Source organism: Papaver somniferum, chromosome 5 (assembly GCF_003573695.1).
Source record: "Papaver somniferum cultivar HN1 chromosome 5, ASM357369v1, whole genome shotgun sequence".
Lineage (NCBI taxonomy): Eukaryota > Viridiplantae > Streptophyta > Magnoliopsida > Ranunculales > Papaveraceae > Papaver > Papaver somniferum.
The window spans coordinates 84,268,915-84,290,621 of record NC_039362.1 but is presented as its reverse complement, the minus strand read 5'-3'; the positions used below and the strand labels follow the sequence as shown (position 1 = coordinate 84,290,621).

General features: G+C 36.4%; 1 protein-coding gene across 1 annotated transcript; it reads right to left on the bottom strand.

Annotated features, from left to right (window-relative positions):
* Positions 1 to 6,782: 6,782 nt before the first annotated feature.
* LOC113282069 (AAA-ATPase At4g25835-like) lies at positions 6,783 to 9,150 on the bottom strand. Its single transcript, XM_026531001.1, has 2 exons — positions 8,258 to 9,150; positions 6,783 to 7,825 (listed from the first exon to the last, which is right to left on the bottom strand). The coding sequence occupies exons 1-2, from the start codon at positions 8,968 to 8,970 to the stop codon at positions 6,949 to 6,951; spliced, it is 1,590 nt and encodes a 529-aa protein (XP_026386786.1). The 5' UTR covers positions 8,971 to 9,150; the 3' UTR covers positions 6,783 to 6,948.
* Between the last annotated feature and the right edge of the window lie 12,557 nt (positions 9,151 to 21,707).

Here is a 21,707-nt window from a genome sequence, read left to right as displayed (position 1 = left end):
GCGGCGAAGTACCAAGAAGATTTTAAGAAAAGGGCTAGGAATATTACGGAAAAGGGCGAGACAAGTGAACGGGATATGAAGAAAAAAGGACCGATGTTACACTCTCCACCAACCCAACCTACTCCGTCGTAACCGAGCCAACCAATTAACAAGACATGAAGGTAAAGGCTCCAATTGATGATACACCACCTCTTGGAAGAGCTACCTATTACGTCATATCCACCCATGACGTCCCTCCGGATGGTAATTGCGGTTTCCACGTTGTCGTACAACAACTAGGGCCTCTCACCCAAGGTGCCAAGATATATAATGATAATCAAATCACTTATGTCCGTCAAAGGTTGTTGATGAAGCTAAAGGAGAAACCGGAATTTTACAAGACAATGTTGTCCGATGGGGATGCTAGTCTCAATATGAAATTTGTTAGGTATCAAATCCGTCTCCATGAGGCCAATCAAATCACGAGGTACCATTGGATGGGCATGCCGATATGTGGGAAATTAATCGCCGACGCATTCAATTGCGTGGTTCACTATTTCTCAAAAGGTGCTAGTTTCACATACACTCCGAAGACAACCATTTGTGTCGAGCAACTTAGACGTAGGAGAGTGGTGATTGCGTTGATTAACAACAACCAATTTATAGTCCTCCGATTAGAATACAATTGTCCATTGCCTCCGATATGCGGCCACTCTTATTGGCCTGTATTTAACCCCGACACAATGTTGGGTTGGTGCATTATGTATGAACATAACATGGAGATGTGGAAAGCTTTGAAGGAATCATACAAAATTATACACGAAGGTTCAATTCCCTTGAGGATGATTAAATGTACCATTAGTTAAATTAAGTATGCTTTGAACATCAACATAAGAATGAAAGATTGTGTTTTTTGGAATTTGGTCTTATTTTTGTGTTATTTGGTCATATTTTTGTGTTTTTTGAAATGCAGCTTATAGAAATGAACTTAGATTAAAGGAAATCACCGAGCTATTACAAGACAAAAGTTCGGTTAGGAAATGAGATTACAAGACATGGACGAACTATTACAGGACATTTAATATCGGAAATGCGTTATGAAAAAGTCTTTGAGGATGCAGAAATGATCTTCATATTTGAAATTCTTTCTCTTCCATCTTCGCCATTCATTTTTTGCTGTTAAAATGATTTCGTTGAATGTTTCATCCCTAAGTCGATACCGCCTTACAATACGAAACAAATCCATAAATTCCACAACTCTATCTTGAATCTTTCCAAATCGAATGAATAAAGCTATATGATCACGGTTATGAGGGTTTGTTGTTTCGGAGCAGAATTTCTCATGAATTTTCCCCAATAACTTTTACTCATAATACCATTCATTCTTCGTTCTTCATCCCTCTTTGGATAGTATAGTATGTAGTTTCTGCAAAGAGAAAGATCTTCATCCAGAGTAAATTTAGGAGTAGTAGCTGCCATTTTTAGAAGATTTTGAGACAAAATGTTAACTATGAGACACATATTTATACCACTGAGGTGTATAACGGCTATAAAAATAGTCGTTACTTGAAATTCGTGTCATTCAAATTTCAAAATAGATAGTTCGGTTACAAAAGAAATGCATCGACAAAAACCGAACTCCTCAGTTCGGTTACCTGATAACTTTATAAATATAACCGAACTTGGTTGTCCTTAGGTTCGATTAGTTTTGTAAATCCAAGGTAACCGAACTCAGCAACCAAAAAACATTCAAAAGTTACAGAGTATTATTCGGTTACCTGCCAAAAAATTGCAGGTAACCGAACTAACTACACTGAGGATGGTTTATGAACCCATAAGTTTGGTTAATTGCATTTTTTTGCAGGTAACCGAACTCCAATGTTCGGTTACCTGCAAAAAAAATGCAAGTAACCGAATACAACTCTGTAACTTCTGATTTTTTTTGTAGATGAGTTCGGTTAGATTACAAAATTTTGCGAATAAACCGAACTTATGGACCATCAAGTTCGGTTGTTTACGATGTTTACTCTACTAACCGAACTACCTAATTGTTTCTTAAAATTTTGAATTTAATGAAACATATATGAGTCAAATAGCCGAACTAATCCCTTAAAACACAAATTAAAAACCAAATTATTAAATTCATTTACTAATCCACATAACTAAATGTTGGAAACAAACATAAGAAAACAAACTACCAAATCCGCAATAAAAAAGTCTTCCAAACATAAGGAAACAAACTACCAAATCTGCAATAAAAAAGTCTTCCAAACATAAGGAAACAAACTACCAAATCCGCAATAAAAAAGTCTTCCAAACATAAGGAAACAAAGTACTAATTGTTGCAATCACTCATTTACAACGACCACTACGAGAAACTTTTCTACTCTTGCGTTTAGGAGCTTTAGCTGGTCCTTCGTCACTAGGAGTGTCATCTCCACTGCTTTGTTAAACCATCTGACTTGAACCTTCCCCTTCTCGACGAATCCTCTTCAACGGTATGCTCTGGCTTGGATCAACCTGGCTTGTATCTACAAGGTTGGGATTAAAAACATTAGTCCATTGGTTATAGAGGTCTGTTTGTTGTCGAGTGTCCATCGGCTCTCCACTCCGGATTTTTGCCATCATTTTCTTCAACAATTTAGCACTTGCCTTCACCTTTTTTCAATCAAAAGCATAAGTAACTTTAATTTTTCAATACTTTATTTATAACATTTTGAAAAACAGTAATAAGAGTAAATATCTTACCGTCGCATTCCACAAGATCAAGACCTCATCACCACAGCTAGGGGTATGCTTCATAATTTTCTGAGCCCCTTTCTCCACTGCCTTCGCTTTCGCTTTCTCAGCACGGGCTTGTTGGACATGGTTTATTACACGAGGATGAGAAAAATTTTCATATCATTCCATATATCCCTCGTCAGCAGCATTTGGCTCATCAAACGTTTCTTGACACTCTTTATTTGGAATAAGATAATTCTCATAGTGTTTCAGCGGTCCACTGATGGAGTAGGATTGTATTTTGGAACAAAATTCTTTTCGGTGTTGTTAGTTCCCCGCTTCGTCACCTTGAACTTGAAGTTTTCCTCTTGCGGGACACTTTGGACACAAGAAAGTTGTCTCAATACTCTTCGAGGATTATACATTGTACAACCGCCGGGATGAAACAAGGGACCATTATAACCCCCGATAGGTGAGAAATCAATAACCTCAACATCTTCCTCCTCTTCATCCGATTGAAGAGTGTAAGGATGGAAAACCACATCTTCAACTGTTAGCTTATCCAATGTCTCCCTCAACTCCAACACCTTTATGTTCTTGTTCTTATCCTGTGAGTTCAAAAATTGGTATTTACCAGTTGTAGGCTTCCCACAAGGCCAAGGAGTGATAGCATGAGACAATTTCAGTTTAGGGAAGTGGTCGTACACCCAAACCTATGAAAAGAAGCAACAAATAATACATTCGCAATATGATTAGTAACAATACACATTCATTCACTTATATCTTGAAACACACAAAGGATAATTTAATAGGGTACCTGAACAAGGGTGTATAAGCCTCCAAAATATAGACTCTTAAGCCTCGAAGCTTTTCTGAGTTCCGCTTGAACGAATGAAAGAACCGAAATGCCCCAATAGTAGTTGTTCACCTCATTCAGGGGGTCCAATAGCTAGAGGTAATGAGCATTTACCACGTGACCTGAAGTGTCGGGGAAGAAAATGGTTCCTAGTTGATATAACAAATAAGCAGTCACATGGTGCTTAATCTTCTCCGGTGTCATCATCAACTTTCCTTGAGCAACCAAATCTTTCGTCTCTGAAAACTCATCAAACAAGGTTTTGAGCTTGATCTTTTTCAACTTCTTCTTGTACGTGTGGTCTTCCTCAAACTCATTATACTCATCACCTTCCTTAGGCTCTTTATTTGCTCGTCTAAACTCACATTGTGCCTTTGAATCGCACCATCCTAGACACTTTTCGACCAGCTTTTCAAGAAGTTCATAACTCATCGAAGGATCGTAGCCATCTCGAACACTTTTTACCATAATTGGTAGGGCTGTGATTCTAAAACAATCATCCGGAGTTATTGCCATCTCGCCAAACGGTAGATGAAAGGTATCCGTCTCTGGATAAGCCCTCTCGGAAAATGCAAAAACAGTGACAACATCAAATTTTTGGTGCGCATGTTGTATCCCGTTCCATAACACACAATCAAATACCGCCAAGCGGACCTCATCACACTCATTCTTTATATTCCATATCTTGTTCTTTTGATGTTTCAAAACACGAACAACATTATTATGATACTACAAAAACAACATCATATCTTATATACTAATATATATAGAAAAGAACAATATATGTCAAAATACAATAAAATGACTGAGAAATGTTGATGGTTAAGATTGAACCATACCTTTGTCGCAAAGATCTTAGCAGCCCATGAGTTTTTGTAGCCCATCAATACCTCCCCTCCATCTCTTGGAGTACCATAAGTTGGGTTCTTTGGCGGCAAACACAAATTGTCTTTAGGAATGTATGCATATCTAGGAGAAGGATTTTTAGGCGTCTTTTTAGGGGGTTTTTTGAACAATTTCTGCTTGTTCATCTTCCTCTTCCTCTTCATCCGAGTCCTCCTCTGATTCGTCATCTTCATTATCTCCATCCTTATCTCCATCTTCCCTATCTTCTTCACCGTCATCATTGTCATCCTCATTTCCTCCTTCTTCTTCAGTTGGTTCCTCTCCTCCACCTTCATTATGTTCTTGATTGCCCATCTCTTCCACAATCTCTTCATTAACTTGATTGATTACATTGTCAACATTATCTCTATTGACATCATCTTGGATAACACCCGGTAATGAACCACCTCCAAACATAACATTTTGGGTTCCACGCTTATCGGCACCTAAGTGTAATCTTCCTGAGGCGTGGGAGTTCTCATATCTTCCACTAATCCTTGGTTAGATTTTTTTCCTTTGCCACTAATCAAGAAAACAAAAGATATTATCTAACATATGGGTTCCAGAGAAAAGTTCGGTTAGTAAAGTAATTTTACTAACAAACCGAACTCCACATTTATGCAATTAGTTAGGAGTTCAGTTTGTCAAGAATTTTTGCGAACCAACCGAACAGAGTGGGAAAAGTTCGGTTAAATCATAACTCAACATACAGGGAAAAATAACATAGTTCGGTTACACTGGATTTTTTTTTGTAATATGGGTAAAGTTCGTTACTTTGTAGTTTAAAAATTGTTTGCAAATCAACCGAACAGAGATGGAAAAGTTCGGTTACACGAGAACTCAACACAGGGGAGAAAATAGCACAGTTCGGTTACATTGGAATATATTTTTTTTTTAATATGGGTAGAGTTCAGTAACTACATAGATTTAAAAAAATTTGCGAACCAACCGAACATAATGGACAAAGTTCGGTTGTATCATAACTCAACATAGTGTGCAAACAAGCAGAGTTCGGTTACAAAATTTTAAAAAACATATTTTGAGTAATAAAGGTGAAGTTCGGTTGCAAATCAGTTTTAACATTTTTTGCGAAACAACCGAACTACGAGTTCGGTAAGCTATATCTAAATTTCATGAAACCGAACTGTTCTTCATGTTCTTCATATCAGGAAGTTCGGTTAGACAACTAGGGTTTTTTTGAAACTCGTTCTAACCGAACAACACACTGTAACTTCCATTTGAACCCTATTTTAATGATTTCTATACAATTAAACGAATCAAAATCAAATTAAAAGTAATGGGTTTACATAAAAATACCTGCGGATCTTTACCATGGCAGTTTCAGGGTTCTTCGGGCGTCTATTGTAGCCGATTATGACTTCATTTTCCGGTTCCACTTCTTTATGAATCTCAAAATCACTTGGTTGATTTGCTAAATGTCCTAATGAGGGACCTGTTCCTGGGAGTCGGTTGGTTTTCTTTCGACCAACCATTCTTATACTCGATTGATTAATCGACGATGAATTTTTTTTGAATCGATGATTAATCGATGAAGACGATGTTAAAAGGAAGAATAAGATTTTTTTTTCTTTGTGCGGCGGTAGAGTAGGTCCGATTTTGTGTTTTTATTAATAGATTAGATTAGGTTAAATTTTGGTAGTTATTAGTTTCATTATAATCTCAATTAGGATTAGGGGGCAAATTAGTAATGTCTACACTTTAGGACATCCCTTATAAATATAGGGTAGATGGCCTTATAAAACAATGGTCCCCTCAAAAAAAAGGCTGGTCCCCAAAAAATCGTTCTATTTTTTACCCAAAAAGCCCAATACTTACATTGAGTAGAATTATTGGGCTGAGGCAGGGCCCATATCCCAAACTATATGGTACAGACTACAGAGTACAGACAGCTATCTAGCATTCTTCTGCATTATCAAACCTGAAAGCAGATTATTGGATTATTCTTTCACTGACTTCAACTTCTCAGTCAATCCTATGTCCTAGACTAGGCTACTTTTGTAGGATAACGAAAAGATCATTCATGGTTGATAACTTGATACCGTGCGACAATGTTTGTAAGAAAAAAGACCACTTTCTCCAACCGAATTATAATGTAAGAAAAAAATACTAAGAAAGATGATATCCATATACTGACAAGTGAAAAGTAGTATGGAAAATTCCTGTCCATTATGCACCCCCCTGTTGGAAAATGCCAAGGCCATCACCAACCCATGGAGCTGCACAGGTTTCATGGGACTACCGCATTGAACTCTTCAGACAATTTGCAGCATAAATTTTAAGGGAGTGAGTGAGATATGTTATTTCAGATTCTACTATATGATTTAAAAGACATACGCGTAAATGTAATAGCCAAACATCCGTTAAAACAGAATCGAAACTCGTTAGATGGTGTTAAATTGAAAGTTAATGAACTACATTTCAACTCCTGATTACAAACATGGATGCGACATTCCCTTATTTCTTATAGCTAGTAAGAAGAAAACCTCTCAAATCCCTTCAGTACCTCCTGTTTTCTGCATTACATCAACTTCACTTTCATGCCCTTCTTTAGTGCAATTTTCTAACTCCTCACAGTATTCTACTTGTTTCTCTAATTCCCTCTTCTCCTCCTCCTCTTCGACTACCTCCTCCATCAACGAGCTCTTCTCTTCTTTCACGAATCCGACCGCCTCTCCTCCGCTTATCAGCTTCTTCTTTTTGTTGTGCTGTCTTTCCAAACTCTCCAACAACTCCTTCAAAGCTTTCTCTTTTTTACGCCTATTCTTTATCAAAATCTCACTGATATCAGCTGGAGTCATCTCTGCTTCATCAATAACTTGCTCCATACCTTTCACAAACTCATTCTTCAACAAGTCTTTTTCATCCAATCCAACATAGTTTTTCAGCAAAACCTTCAAAGCTTCAAATGAGCAAAAGCTCATGTGGATGTGCATATCCATCCTTCCGCTTCTTAGTAATGCTGGATCCAGTTTCTCAATGTGATTTGTAGTGAAAATAAAAATTCTTTCACTCCCACAACAAGACCATAACCCATCAGTGAAATTTAACAAACCTGAAAGCGTCATGGAACTCCCACCATCAGGACCAGCACTGGAATTTGATCCGGCCACTTTTGTAATTTCTGTTTCCAGTGGATTTTGAGATTTTCTTCCTGGTTTGCTCCTGTTGGTGAGATTGATGGAACAATCTATGTCTTCAATCACAATAATAGATTTCGAAGTCGTCTTCATTAGTAATGTTCGGAGATCCGAATTGGTATTAACTTCAGTTAATTCAAGATCATAGATATCATAGCCTAAGAAATTCGCCATAGCAGCAATCATACTTGATTTTCCTGTACCAGGAGGGCCATATAGAAGGTACCTGTTTTTCAAACAACATTAACATGAATAATAAATTTCACAACCACCTCATTATACTACTATCAGTTAGCATCATTAGAATTATAACTGCAATTCAAAAGGGACTAGCAGCCCAGCCGCGCAGCTGTGACTATTTTTCTTGTTCCTAACATGGTGCATCTAATAACTGAAGACACTAACAAAAATACACATTAGTACAATCTACTGCAATTCAAAAGCGAATAGCGCTGCAGCCGCGCAGCTGTAACTATGTTTGCAATTCCTAACATGGTGCATCTAACACTAACAAAAGTACATTAGTAGTATCTGTGGGCATGGGAAGATCATTGCTGCAGGACATACTATGTTAGTCCTGTGTTTGTGCCTAAATGGGTTGGTCTACGTATTTCTGCAAAAAATGAAATGAAATGAAAACAGAAATTCAAAAGCTTACCCTCTTTTCCAAGCTCGACCAGTCTGTTGATAGAAAGATTCACCTTCTGCAAAGCTTAAAAGATCATCCATAATCTCAGACTTCTTAACAGGATCCATAGCTAGAGTTTCAAAAGTACTAGGATGTTTAAAAGGTACAGATTCCCATGGATGCCCTCTGTCAACAGATCCTCCACCAGAATTTGTATACAACAAACGATCTTGATTCTTTCTTCTAATTTCATTAGCTTTACTCAGAATATGATCAAGATATGAATCTAGTATCAAACTTTTATCTTTTTTCTTGATTTTAAGAGTAAACCCTCTTTTCTCTTCAGGTAATGGACGCCATGAAAATGATTGAGATTGTCTCTGTGTTACAATATGTTCCCACCAGACTGTAATTCCATTAAAATTATCAATAATTGAACCACTACTTGACAGCCCAAATGTTAATGAAGTTGCATTCAGAGCTTTTGAGAGACTCAATCGGTTCCCTGTAACTGAAGCGTATGTGCTGAGATAGAGCTGAACAGCGTTGTAAAGTTCATTAGTATTCACTCCATCAATTTCTGTTATATCATAATAACAGTATGGAGAAAACCAGAGAAAAAACTTATTGAAGAACTTTGAAGCTGCAAATCTTAATTCTGGTGGAAATACAGAATGAAGCAGACTTTGGCAGAACGCCAAAACACCCATTAATGAAGCTAGAGTTGTCCATATCTCCTTCATTTTTTTTTCTTTCTCTGCAAATGAAGAACCAATAAGCAATTAGTGATGAATATATAATGGGTTTGTCAAGATGAGAAAGGGTTTCGGTGAAAAATGGTTTTTTCTAATCTTTGACTGATTTGAGTCTTCTTTTTGCAGCTATATAAAGTCTTAAAATGAAGGAAAGAAAATAATCTTCATTTATTTGGTTTTATTTTTCTGGGTCTTTGAAGTAAATATGACGTTAGAAAGGTGAAAAGGAAAGACCATGGGAAGTTTCTTTTGTATACATCAACTATGAAGAAAAGGTTAATAAATTGACAATAAGAGAAAGGATATATCATCAAGAAATGGCCAAATGGGAAGAACATTACAGATTGGCTTCATGTGTCATGAAGGAGTAGTTCAAAACAATCCAAAAAGTATGAAGAAGACTTTGTTTATTTGAGATGATGTGTTTAAAAAATTCATTGGAATGTGCTTTAACATCTAATAAAAACAAAAACAAAATATCAAAATTCTTACTAGATAGCCAATACCAACTGCACCTTTTCCTTGATGAATACCAAACAAATTTTCATCACCTTGCACTATATTATTTTTTATATATGCTTTTGGTATAGGAATGATAACATGACATGTTAATGTATTAACATGATTTTTTTTAATTAATGACAGGATATCTTTAGGGATTAGAACTTAGACACTTAATTATAGAAAACATTATGATATTGGGATTAGTTTTAAAATCTGCAATTGCATAACTCATAATCTCTTCTCATAAAAGGGTCATGTTAACTTGTATATCCGTATACATGTTAAGGTTCATTAAAAAAATAATTTTTTGCATTGGAAACAAGATTTGTTTGTTTTATTGTACTGAAAACAACAATTCTTTGCATTGGGAACAAGATTTGTTGTTTTTAATACAAGAATAATCAATTTCTAGTAGAATAAGACAAAAAAACACAATTTCCAATGAAATAAAATAATTCTTTATTAAACCTTAACATGTATAAGGGTATACAAGTTAACAAAAGTCTTCATAAAAAAGGTACCTTCATGAGTTAGTTGATTCATATCATAATAAATGTAGTCGTGTAATTTCAAGATTGTTGTCGGTGTATCAAATTACACGAAAATGTACCAAATTCATATAGAACAAAACTATTGTATCAAAACCATAAGATTTGATGAATTGGTACAACCCCTGTAATTAGGTACGTCCCCGTAGTAATCCGGTGTTATTCTTATGTTACCGTCGGAAGGGCTGAGGCTAAAGAGTGCAAGTAGGTGGACTCATTGGAGATACGTCAACTCTACCGAGAAGTTTACCTTCACAAACTAGTGATTGTAGTTCTTGATTTGAGAACTCAATCGTTATTAATCACTCTAATTTACGGTCTTTGGATCGTTTTTGTGATACTTTGTTAGGTTTTTTTATTATCTCCCAAGTCAATTCTAGAATTAGGCAGTTAGAAGTTAATCAGAGAGGAGGGGGAAGTATTCGAAGACTGATTCCTATTAATGAAATGATTCTGTTTACATTCTCAGCTTTTCACAGCCATGAACATGAGGATTACACGTAAAATGACCTAATACCTGGAGGTGGGTCCCAATAACATTTTCCCACTCTGCACATACTCGGACCTGAGACAACTCTTCGTTAACATCTAGCTTTCCGGGTCTCCACTTAGCTGACAACATTGAGATTCTTCTTAGCTCCGTATTTGGACTCAGGTTTTTCGCGTCTATTTTCATGTCTCTTTTGTGTTTGGCAACTCGTGGCTTGATTATTAGACACCTCGTTCAGGTCTTCGACATTTGACCTTAAGTCTTACTCCTCGTCTCAGCTGTATTACTCTCAAGCTGTCAATTTTCCGATAGATGTAATATTTTGTTATCTACGTATTTGCCCCCAGTTTAATTAAGGTAAGTCCATAGCCTTCTTTTATTAAACTTTAGTTCATACATTAATAACTCGCGTTTGTAAGTAGTTTTTAGCCGAGAATAACTTCTCAGAGAATAGCTCTTGGTTGTAAACAACTCATAGCTTTATTTGTGCCGACTTTTATCATCTTATTTCGCTGACGTTTGATAGGATACTTGGGTATCTCACTGTGGTGTGTATTTTATCTTTTCAAATCCCTTCAGGCTGTTTTGGGATTTTCCAGATTGTACACCTGTCCCCTTTTCCTTCCCAACAACGAAGTATCTTTTCAAAGATATCAAAGATCAGATCTTTTCAATGATCTTGTAATTTTTCCTGTCATGTCATACCAGGTGTTTCATACCGCCTTAAATACTTAGTTACTTTATGTAACTTTCTGTGTTTTGCTTTTCATTGAGATGTTTTTTCTCTTCAATTTGGCTATTCAATCTCGTGATACTCAAATATTCTTTAAAAAATACAATTTTATTCTAACCCTAATTATTAACACAATTTTCAATTTTGGAGTGTTGTTCACCTTCTTTGGAACTCCAAAAGTTTGGTGATTTGGTAGATTTTATTTACCCACTCCCTATCGTGCACTTTATTGACTTGTAGTAGTGGGTTGCCGCTATACATGTCCTTAATGTGTGCAGTGAAGTGGGGTTTTTTCACCGTTCTACTGGTTATTACCCTTTCATTTTCTTCTCTTTCATACTCAGTATAAAAGTAAGTTTGATATCTTTTTCTCTCCGGAAAGGGAGCATCTTTTAGTTGAGGAATTGGTTCGTCAGTCGGTTGTCTTGGTGATATTTTCCACCTTTTTGACCGTGTGACACTAGAAGGTATTCCTCTGAGGGAGTGTTCTCTTTTTGTTAAGAGAAGGTTAAATTACTGCTTCCTAACTGCATGCTCAGTTTTTGTCGTGTGATTTATTTTTGGATATCGAAGAATTGTTTTTTAGATTAGACAGTGTGTTGCGTGACTCGTGCTTCCCAGACACCTTTATAGCTTTCAGTAAAATATGGGTTTAGGTTGTGAGTATAGCATACCGACTTAGGCGGTCAATCCTTTTCACTTTCCTTCCCTCTTTCTAGTTCTTTTATATATAAGAGAAGCTTCTGATCTCGTAAATTTCATCTAACAGTCTCGAGTTTTGTTTCTATTCTCCTTTGAGATTCTTGAGTATTTTTGAAGCCTTTTTATAGCTTCATACTGCTTGAGCTTGATGCTTTTTCAGAGTTTAATTTCCTCCTGTCATTTTTCAATCCTTTTAAGCCTTTTATTATTTTAAGGGTATTTTTCGATGATTCGTCAGGTTCTTATTTCTTTTAGAACCATTTTATGTTATCATACTATTTTTCGATGTTGCGGGATTAAAATCAGTCGGTCCAACCTTTTTGTTAATAATTTTTATCAAATTTGGTTTGCAAGAAATATGATTCACCTATTTTTGGGTCATTTTTCAGTATGATTTTGTGTTCCCACTCCCATTTTGAGTCTTTTTATCCAATAATTTTTGATGTTGAGTGGTTTTGATCTTGTTGATCCATCTCATAGTAGTCATGCTTTTTTTTTGTAATGTTAATGGTGCATTTTCTGATGAAAATTGGCCATCAGCCTTGTCTGGCTCATTTTATCATGAGCTCTTTGGGCGTTTTTCTAATTCGACGGCCCGTGCTTCTTCGAGTAAGCATTATAATCTCTTGAATTGCTTTTATTATTTTCCTTTTCCATTCCCTTACCTTTTGCAGTAATAACGATTTGTTTATTACTATCTTTGCAGATGGGGAAAGAACTTTTCCTGACAGAGGAGAGACCGTGGATATAACTAATTCTCCTCATCCGAAGAACGACATTATAAGCATGGTTCTTGATATCTTGTTTTTGTATGTCATTAGTTTGATCAATGTGTGTGATCTTCGGTTTTGGTCGAATTGTTGCTATTGTGATATTCCCGTGGAAAGGAACGAAGCTATTGCATTAGATCCCTTTCAATATGCGGATGTTGAATCACTTGTTCACGCAATTTTTCAGCAGCTGAAGCCAGGTTTACTTCAGAGCCAACTGAGGTACGTAGAACTAATTCTAGATTACTTTTTTTAAAACTTTGGTTTGGAGGTTTACTGACTTCTTTCTCGTGTTTTTTTTTAGTAATTGGACAAGTTTATGAGCCACATTCATTATTTTCGCCTCGAAATGATGTCGTTGGGCTGGGTGGAGAGATCTTGGATTTGGTATTGATATCAAAGTAGTAGAAATCGTTCCTCTGTCCTACTCAGTTGAGGAGCTTGGAGCGAGGAACATTAAGTTCGGACTTGAAATCGCCAAAACTCGGTCTAATACTCGGAATCTATTTATTAGAGATTTATATATTGCTGCTCATAAGTCATATTTTTTACCTAATTAAATTTAAAATTTTAACATTATCATGTATTTAAGTGTGTAATATTGTTATATTGAACGTATTCATCATGTATTTAGAGGTTTTTCTATTTGATTACTCCCATCTGGGGAATTATAAAAATTTATTTTCTGATTTTAGTGCAGCAAAGCTGACTCGGAAAAATCGTTAACTCGTTTTTGCTCAAAAATCAGTCAAAATCGGCAAATTATCCGCATTAATTGCCAAAAATCGGAAATGGCTTGGAATCGGAAATCGCCTTGGTCATATAGCCTGTAGCGATTACTCGGCGAGCACTCGATCCTGGAGAGTGATTTTGACTATACTAATTGACATTTTTTTAGCCTCGTTTGGGCTTTGCGTGCCTAGAGTATGAGAAAGTTAAAGAGTTACTCTTTCATCCTGAAGCACTTTTACTTCAAAGGTTCATCTTATGGGACTCTTTTTTCTTTTGCTTTAGATCGCCAAGCTTTCCTTTGGTCATTTTGTTAGAGCATAGCTCGGTCGACCTCGCATGCGTTGTTATATCAAGCATGTTTGTCAATGTTAGTGATAAAAACTATGAGTCTTGATTTCTAGTCTACATATCTAAGTCTCGGACTAGGATAGAAAAGTGTAGTTGAGCTCAAGGACTTCATGGCGATTTATCATACAACGACGAAGATCTACTCAAGGAACCGTCGAACTTCATCAACAAAAAGGTATGTGGAGACTTGAACTTATATATCACTCAAAAGTCTATCTCTTCTATCTCCTACTTCTTATGAGACAAAATTCGTATGCTATATAGACTGGATCATACACATTTGATATTTCGAGCCGAGTATATCTCGCCTATCTATATCTCGAAATCATGTGTTGGTAAAGTGTTTCGCTTTGATCGGGTTTATCTTCACCTAATGACGAAAGTCATATTGTTTCAATCACTTTGAAAATCGCTTTGACGAGAAATAGTGTAACAACTATATAACGTCCTCTAAGAATGTTTCAATGGTTGGAATGAGAGTTTAGGTCTATATAACCAATGATGGATATAATCATTGTGTGGAAACACATATGTGCATAAGTCCTATTCTTTAATCCGAAGTTTGCGAACTTTGTTGATTGAGAGAAACCGGAGGAATTGGCTTTGCCAAGTCCGCGAACTCAGTCTGCGAACTCAGTCTGCGAACTGACAGAAGTTCTCTTGCCGAGAATTTCTGCTGGATTTTCCAAAAAACTCGTTTGCGTGTTTAGTCCGCGAACTGGCGGAAGTCTCCTTGCCGAGATTTTCTGCTGAGTTTGGAAAACTCTGCCGGTTGTCTTAAGTCCGCGAACTTGTTTGCGTACTTGAGTAGGTTATGATCTAAAGATGTGCTCTGAACATGAAACTTAAATTACTAAGGAATGCAGTATGCAAACCATGGCTATAAAGTTCATGAGCCGATTCAATCGAATCGAATCATCTTTATTTCAATTGTGACTTGTGTAGTTACATAAGATCTCATAGCAATTGAACAACTCTCTAAATAGTTCATTTGAGTCAATTGAACTAGTTATGGTGAAGAAGAACAAGGTTAATATGAAATGCTCATATGGTTGACCTTTTGGGTTACCATGTTGAACCAACATACACGTACACGTTTGGGCACGGTTTTCACAAAACCAGTTAACGTATATCTCAAGTGTGTGTGACAAGCTAAGTTTTCGATCTAACGATTGAGAAATATTAGCTTGAATCTAAATCAGGTTTTCATATAACGGTGAATATTGATTGCTTTGTAACTAAGGCAAAACCCTGATTTGAAGACTATATATAGGTGACATCTAGCATTGGGAAGAACCAATCCCCACACGTCTGTGTGATACTAGTGCGCTCGCTAGAGTCGATTCTCCTCTAACCTTTGGTTTTCTTCTCTAAAACCAGGTTAACGACTTAAAGACTTCATTGGGATTGTGAAGCCAGACCGATACTACTTTTATCGTAGTTGTGTGATCTGATCTTGCATCTTCTATCGTACGAGTACAATCTTTGATTGTCTTGAGATCGCGAGAGTTCTCCGATAGGAAAGATAAAGAAGTCACAAACATCTTCGTCTCACTGTTTTGATTCCTCGACGTCCTCTTGTGTATTCAAGTAAGACTATTGAGAGGTTGTTGATTAATCTAGGCTGTTCTTCGGGAATATAAGACCGGATTATCAACTGGTTCCTGTTCACTTTGATTTCATATCTTAAGACGAAACAAAAACCTAGAGTTTTTCCGTGGGAGACAGATTTATCCTTTGATAGACTTTTCTGTGTGAGACAGATTTGTTTATTATCAAATCTGCGATTTTGGGTTGCAGCAACTCTTGGTTGTGGGTGAGATCAGCTAAGGGAATCAAGTGCGCAGTATCCTGCTGGGATCAGAGGCGTAGGAGTAAAACTGTACCTTGAATTAGTGGGAGACTGATTGGGGTTCAACTATAGTCCAGTCCGAAGTTAGCTTGGAGTAGGCTAGTGTCTGTAGCGGCTTAATATAGTGTGTATTCAATCTGGACTAGGTCCCGGGGGTTTTCTGCATTTGCGGTTTCCTCGTTAATAAAATTTCTGGTGTCTGTGTTATTTCATTTTCCGCATTATATTGTTTATCTTTATAATTGAAATAATACAGGTTGTGCGTTAAAGGTTAATCGATTGGAGATCCGACCTTGTGGTTGTCGATTTCATTGATTAACACTTGGACATTGGTCTTTGGTACCGTCCAAGTTATTCCTTGTATTTGATAAAGACTCGCTATTGTTTTTCGCTTGAGTAAAAATCAAATCAATAGAGAGATATTAACTCCTTGAGATAATTTTATCTAGATTGAGTCTGACTGTCTAGTTGATTCTCTAGCAAAGTATTTCGGAGTTAGTCTATACAGATTGATAAGCGAAATATTGGGTGGTGTTGTTAGACCCTCACTTTTTCAATTGGTATCAGAGCAGGAAAACACGTTAAAGACCTTATAAGTTTGTGTTTGTAGCGATCTGATTATGGACGAGTCTATCTCTAATAACATACCAGTTCAGAAATTACCAGATGATTCTAAAAGCTTGGATTCAACTGAGAGAATTGTCACATCTAAGTCAATATCTAGACATTCTCTTGATGTAAAAATTGTTGATTGGGAAACTCTCCTAGAAGAACAGTTGGATAAACTTTCTGATGAAGGTGATTCAGATATTGATAGAGATGATGAGGAAGTCTCAGAATATGTTAAGTTTTTGGATTCATGGAAAATGAAGAAGATTACAACTTCTCGTGTCTCACCTCTTCTGATTCCTCTCTGTCGAGAAAACAAGAAATTGAGAAGATGTTACGTAGGTGTTTATTTTTCGAATCGTTCTTGCGAATCGATCCTCAAGGATTCTGAGGAAAACCTACGTATGAAGTCACTTGAATGTGACAATATTTATCAAAAGTACTTTTTGTTGGAAGAGAAACTTGCAGAATCTGAAGCAAGGTTTAACTCTCAACAAATTAGTTTTGATGACAGAGAAAGTGCTTGTCTCGCTCGAGAAAAACGCCTTGAGGCTGATTTAGATGCTGCTCTTGATAAAATCAAGATGTTGGAAGATGACAAGAAAATTAACCACTATGCTAGGAGCAAGTAAAAATCATCGTGATACACGAGGATTGGGCAATAAGGGAATAGATGCTCCAAGTATTAGCAAAGCGGTAAAATTTGTCAAGGCTAATGATTTTTCTCAACAAAAGGTTTTCACTGATGGAAAAACTGAAATACCTTCACCTGCAGTTAAGGTTCAAAAGAGCAATGTTTATTAACCTCCAAAGACAACACACATGGATCGAGGTAAGAACATTCCTTATGTTTGCCACTATTGCGGAAATAAAGGTCACCTAGAAAGGAGATGTCGTTTCCGTATAAGGAATGAGAAACTTCATGATGTTCTTGTTTGGGCATCACAAGAAGTTGTGAAACCAATATCATACGTTAAGACTGACCCTCCTAGCGTTACAGGTTGTAATTTTCCAACCTTTAGGCAAGGGAATCGGTGTTATGATAAACCTAGATTTGCCTATAAACGTCGTACGAATCTTTTTCACAATCGTAATGGTTATCAAAAGGATAACTTCGTAAAGACGAAGACAAGGTCGATGCTCCCAACTGGAGAAAGACTAACTTGCAAAAGAATAGTCAATCCAATTCTCTTCCGAGAATTCTAGAAGAGAATACTGGGAAGAAGGTTTCAATTGTTTCCTAAACGCACTCTGAAGTGGATACCAAAGAAAGTCGATGATGTTTTGAGTGTGAAAAGGAATGATCTCCCAAAAAATTCCATGACTATGGAGAAGGCAATATCCATGATGTTGGAACTTAACAAGTTTTTTGGGAAAATGGAATTGGATGTGAAAGGTTCTAAAAGCGATATCTTTCATGATAATCCAAAGGTAACTTGTGGTGAGAAAGCCATTGTTCACCCCCAACACAACCTGATTGTGTTGTAAGTGCATCCTCACCAAGGAATGCCCTGTTATGTATACGGTGAGGGAAGCGCGAGAATTTGGGGCACACAAATTATGTTCAGTAAGGCTTTAGAATTCGTCTGGATTCATCTAAAAAGGTATGTCTATAAACTTGAGCAAGAGTTGTGATTTTATTTGCTTAGAGAACTTATAATGATTCACGTACCTTTCTTATCATTCTTTTCTACCTAACTTGATATCTGTTTAAGGTTCTTAAATGTTTAGGTTTGAAAATAATAGTTCGGGATGTTTGAACTTCATGGTACACCTACCAGGTATGCATAACATCTTTTAAAATCAAAATCCAGGGGTTTAAGTTCGCGTACTTGAAAATTAGTTTGCAAACCCTATGCATATTTGCCTGTAGACGTCGATATTCGGTAAACTTTTTTTGGCCGTAACTTCTTCGTCCGGACTCGGATTGACCTCATTATTTTTGCACTCTATTCCTATTTGAATTCTCTTAAAAATGGAGATGAGAAACCTTGAATTTGGATGAGTCAAGATTGGTATTTGTCCTGTCTCTTGTTTTTGAGTATTTTACTCTGTTTTGTTGCACTTGTTCCACTTCTATTGGAATTGGGCACTTGTATTCTTGGAGTACCACTCTTATAAGCTCATTTGTAGCTTTTACAAGAATGTTGTTGGTGAATCACAAAGAAGAAAGTTTAAGATGGGCAGTAGTACGTATTACTATGAGATTCTTGAATGTGCACAATTATCTTGTGTGAACTATGATGCATGGTCTTTATTGACTTTATATATTATTCTTTGTTAAGAAAATCCTTTTATACGCCTTTGGTAGCTATTATTGGTGTAAATCCGGGCGAAAAAGATTGATTCTACCCTCTAAGGACAAATCATCTTATATGTGCATTACGAGTTGGTCTTGATGCCTAGGAAACTTCTTATGAGAATTTATTCTTGTTTTTGAGAAGGATTACTAGAGTTTGGAATAGCCATTATTGTGATTACACATAGCTATGTCCAACGATATCATCTTCATGTTTTAGATTTATTGGTTTATATTCTAAATTGGTTTGGAAGATGTTTTGCAGTATTTAATTTGTTATATTGCAACTTGTTATGGGATGTTGGTGTTTACGTCCGTGAACCATGTTGTCCCATATTTTGTCAAAAGTAAAGTCGTTCATGATCGGTATTCATGTATTGATTTAAGGATGAATAGACTTTTGACAAATACAAAAGTTAAGCCTATATTGTCAATCTTTGACGGAAGATAGGTTAAAATCTTTTGTTTGCAAGAATGATGTCTATTAATTATTGTTATGCATATAATGATTGAAGATAGAATGAATCCTTGAGTATTCTACGGTATTGATCTTCATTGATCCATTCTTTTTGTATTACCGTGAGGCTCAATTATGTGTCTTATGTTGAGCACGATACAACTAAGTCGATTATTTTGATTGGCTTTGTTGGTTGTTCCGTAAGGTACTATATGTTGAGCATTTTGAACTAAGTTAATCATCTTGTGTGGTTATTTAGTTATTACTCCGTAAGATTCTTCTTATGATTGAGTATATGAATGGCTATACTAATCATGTTCTATTGGTTAATGTAGTCATACATTCCGTAAGGTTTTCCTTATGTTGAGTATATGAACGGTTAAGTTAGTCATCCCTGTATGATTATCTTAGTCGTAGCTCCGTAAGTTTACTTATGTTGAGCACAATCAATTAATTTGATCACTTTTGTGGTTTGATTTAGTTGTGTATTCCAATTAAATTAATCATGGGTTTACTTGTGATTAATTTGATTGAGTTTGGATGTAGAAAATCATTCCCATGGTTTTTGGTGTCCATTTAAAAATCCTTATTTTCTTTCGAAATTAAGGTCGCTCTTGTTGTTCTTTTGGGAATGACATAAAATGGGGGAGAGTTCTTTTGAACTTGTGCTTAATGGTAATATCTTGCGGGGTGTGCGGCTGTGGAATTTTATAGCGGTTATCTTGTATCTTAAAACTCCTTGATGAATGCATTTAGCTTCGGCTTTATGATTGCATCTAAATTAAGTTGGCATGTAATTTTTTTTTCTCTTTTAGTCTATGAAACGTCTCTTCTCGGAAATTTCATTAGGATCTCGTTCTTGTACCTTTGCCAATTTTATTGACAAAAAGGTGGAGAATTAATGTGTAGTTTTACTACATATACATATGGTTTTCGGATCATTGTGTAAGGGGGAGTGATTTCCATGTGAGATGGAGTATTGACTAGGGGGAGTGATACATATCACCGTAGTATTATTGTTAAAGTCGTGATGCAATTGGACTTTGATGTTACATGATAATACTATGTCACTGTATAATGATGATCGAGAATCTCGATTTCTTTCATTGTTATAGCTACGTATCTTCAACAACGGTGATGCTAAACTTACAACCTTTGGGATCATTGGAGTACTTGGAAGGACGAAGATTTCAGGGCATGTTGAAGATTAGACTATGGAATAGGAGCCACTAAAGTTTATCTTTTTTGTATTCCATATGTGTTAATAGTTTTGTCACTAAAATTGACAAAGGGGGAGATTGTTAGAGCATAGCTGGGTCGACCTCGCATGCGTTGCTATATCAAACATGTTTGTCAATGTTAGTGATCAAAACTATGAGTCTTGATTTATAGTCTACATAGCTAAGTCTCGGACTAGGATAGAAAAGTGTAGTTGAGCTCAAGGACTTCATGGCGATTCATCATACAACGACGAAGATCTACTCAAGGAACCGTGGAACTTCATCAACAAAAAGGTTTGTGGAGACTTGAACTTATCTATCACTCAAAAGTCTATCTCTTCTATCTCCTACTTCTTATGAGACAAAAAGTATGCTATATAGACTGGATCATACACATTTGATATTTCGAGCTGAGTATATCTCGCCTATCTATATCTCGAAATCAAGTGTTGGTAAAGCATTTCGCTTTGATCGGGTTTATCTTCACCTAATGACGAAATTCATATTGTTTCAATCACTTTGAAAATCGCTTTGACGAGAAATAATGTAACAACTATGTAACGTCCTCTAAGAATGTTTCAATGGTTGGAATGAGAGTTTAGGTCTATATAACCAATGATGGATATAAGCATTGTGTGGAAACACATATGTGCATAAGTCTTATTCCTTAATCCGAAGTTTGCGAACTTTGTTGATTGAGAGAAACCGGAGGAATTGGCTTTGCCAAGTCCGCGAACTGACGGAAGTTCTCTTGACGAGAATTTCTGCTGGATTTTCCAAAAAATTCGTTTGCGTATTTAGTCTGCGAACTGGCGGAAGTCTCCTTGCCGAGATTTTCTGCTGAGTTTGGAAAACTCTGCCGGTTATCTTAAGTCCGCGAACTTGTTTGCGTACATGAGTAGGTTATAATCTAAAAATGTGCTTTGAACATGAAACTTAAATTACTAAGGAATGCAGTATGCAAACCGTGGCTATAAAGTTCATGAGCCGATTCAATCGAATCGAATCATCTTTGTTTCAATTGTGTCTTATGTAGTTACATAAGATCTCATAGCAATTGAACAACTCTCTAACTAGTTCATTTGGGTCAATTGAACTAGTTATGGTGAAGAAGAACAAGGTTAATATGAAATGCTCATATGGTTGACCTTTTGGGTTACTATTTTGAACCAATATACACGTACACGTTTGGGCACGGTTTTCACAAACCCAGTAAACGTAAATCTCAAGTGTGTGTGAAAAGCTAAGTTTTCGATCTAACGGTTGAGAAATATTAGCTTGAATCTAAATCAGGTTTTCATCTAACGGTGAATATTGATTATTTTGTAACTAAGGCAAAACCCTGATTTGAAGACTATGTATAAGAGACATCTAGCATTGGGAAAAACCAATCCCCACACGTCTGTGTGATACTAGTGCGCTCACTAGAGTCGATTCTCCTCTAACCTTTGGTTTTCTTCT

Excerpts from the sequence above, each read along its gene's own strand:
- LOC113282069 (XM_026531001.1), bottom strand. The coding sequence starts at position 8,970 with ATGAAGGAGATATGGACAACTCTAGCTTCATTAATGGGTGTTTTGGCG. Across the intron at positions 7,826-8,257 it reads GGTCGAGCTTGGAAAAGAGG|GTACCTTCTATATGGCCCTC; the intron begins GTAAGCTTTTGA and ends TTTGAAAAACAG.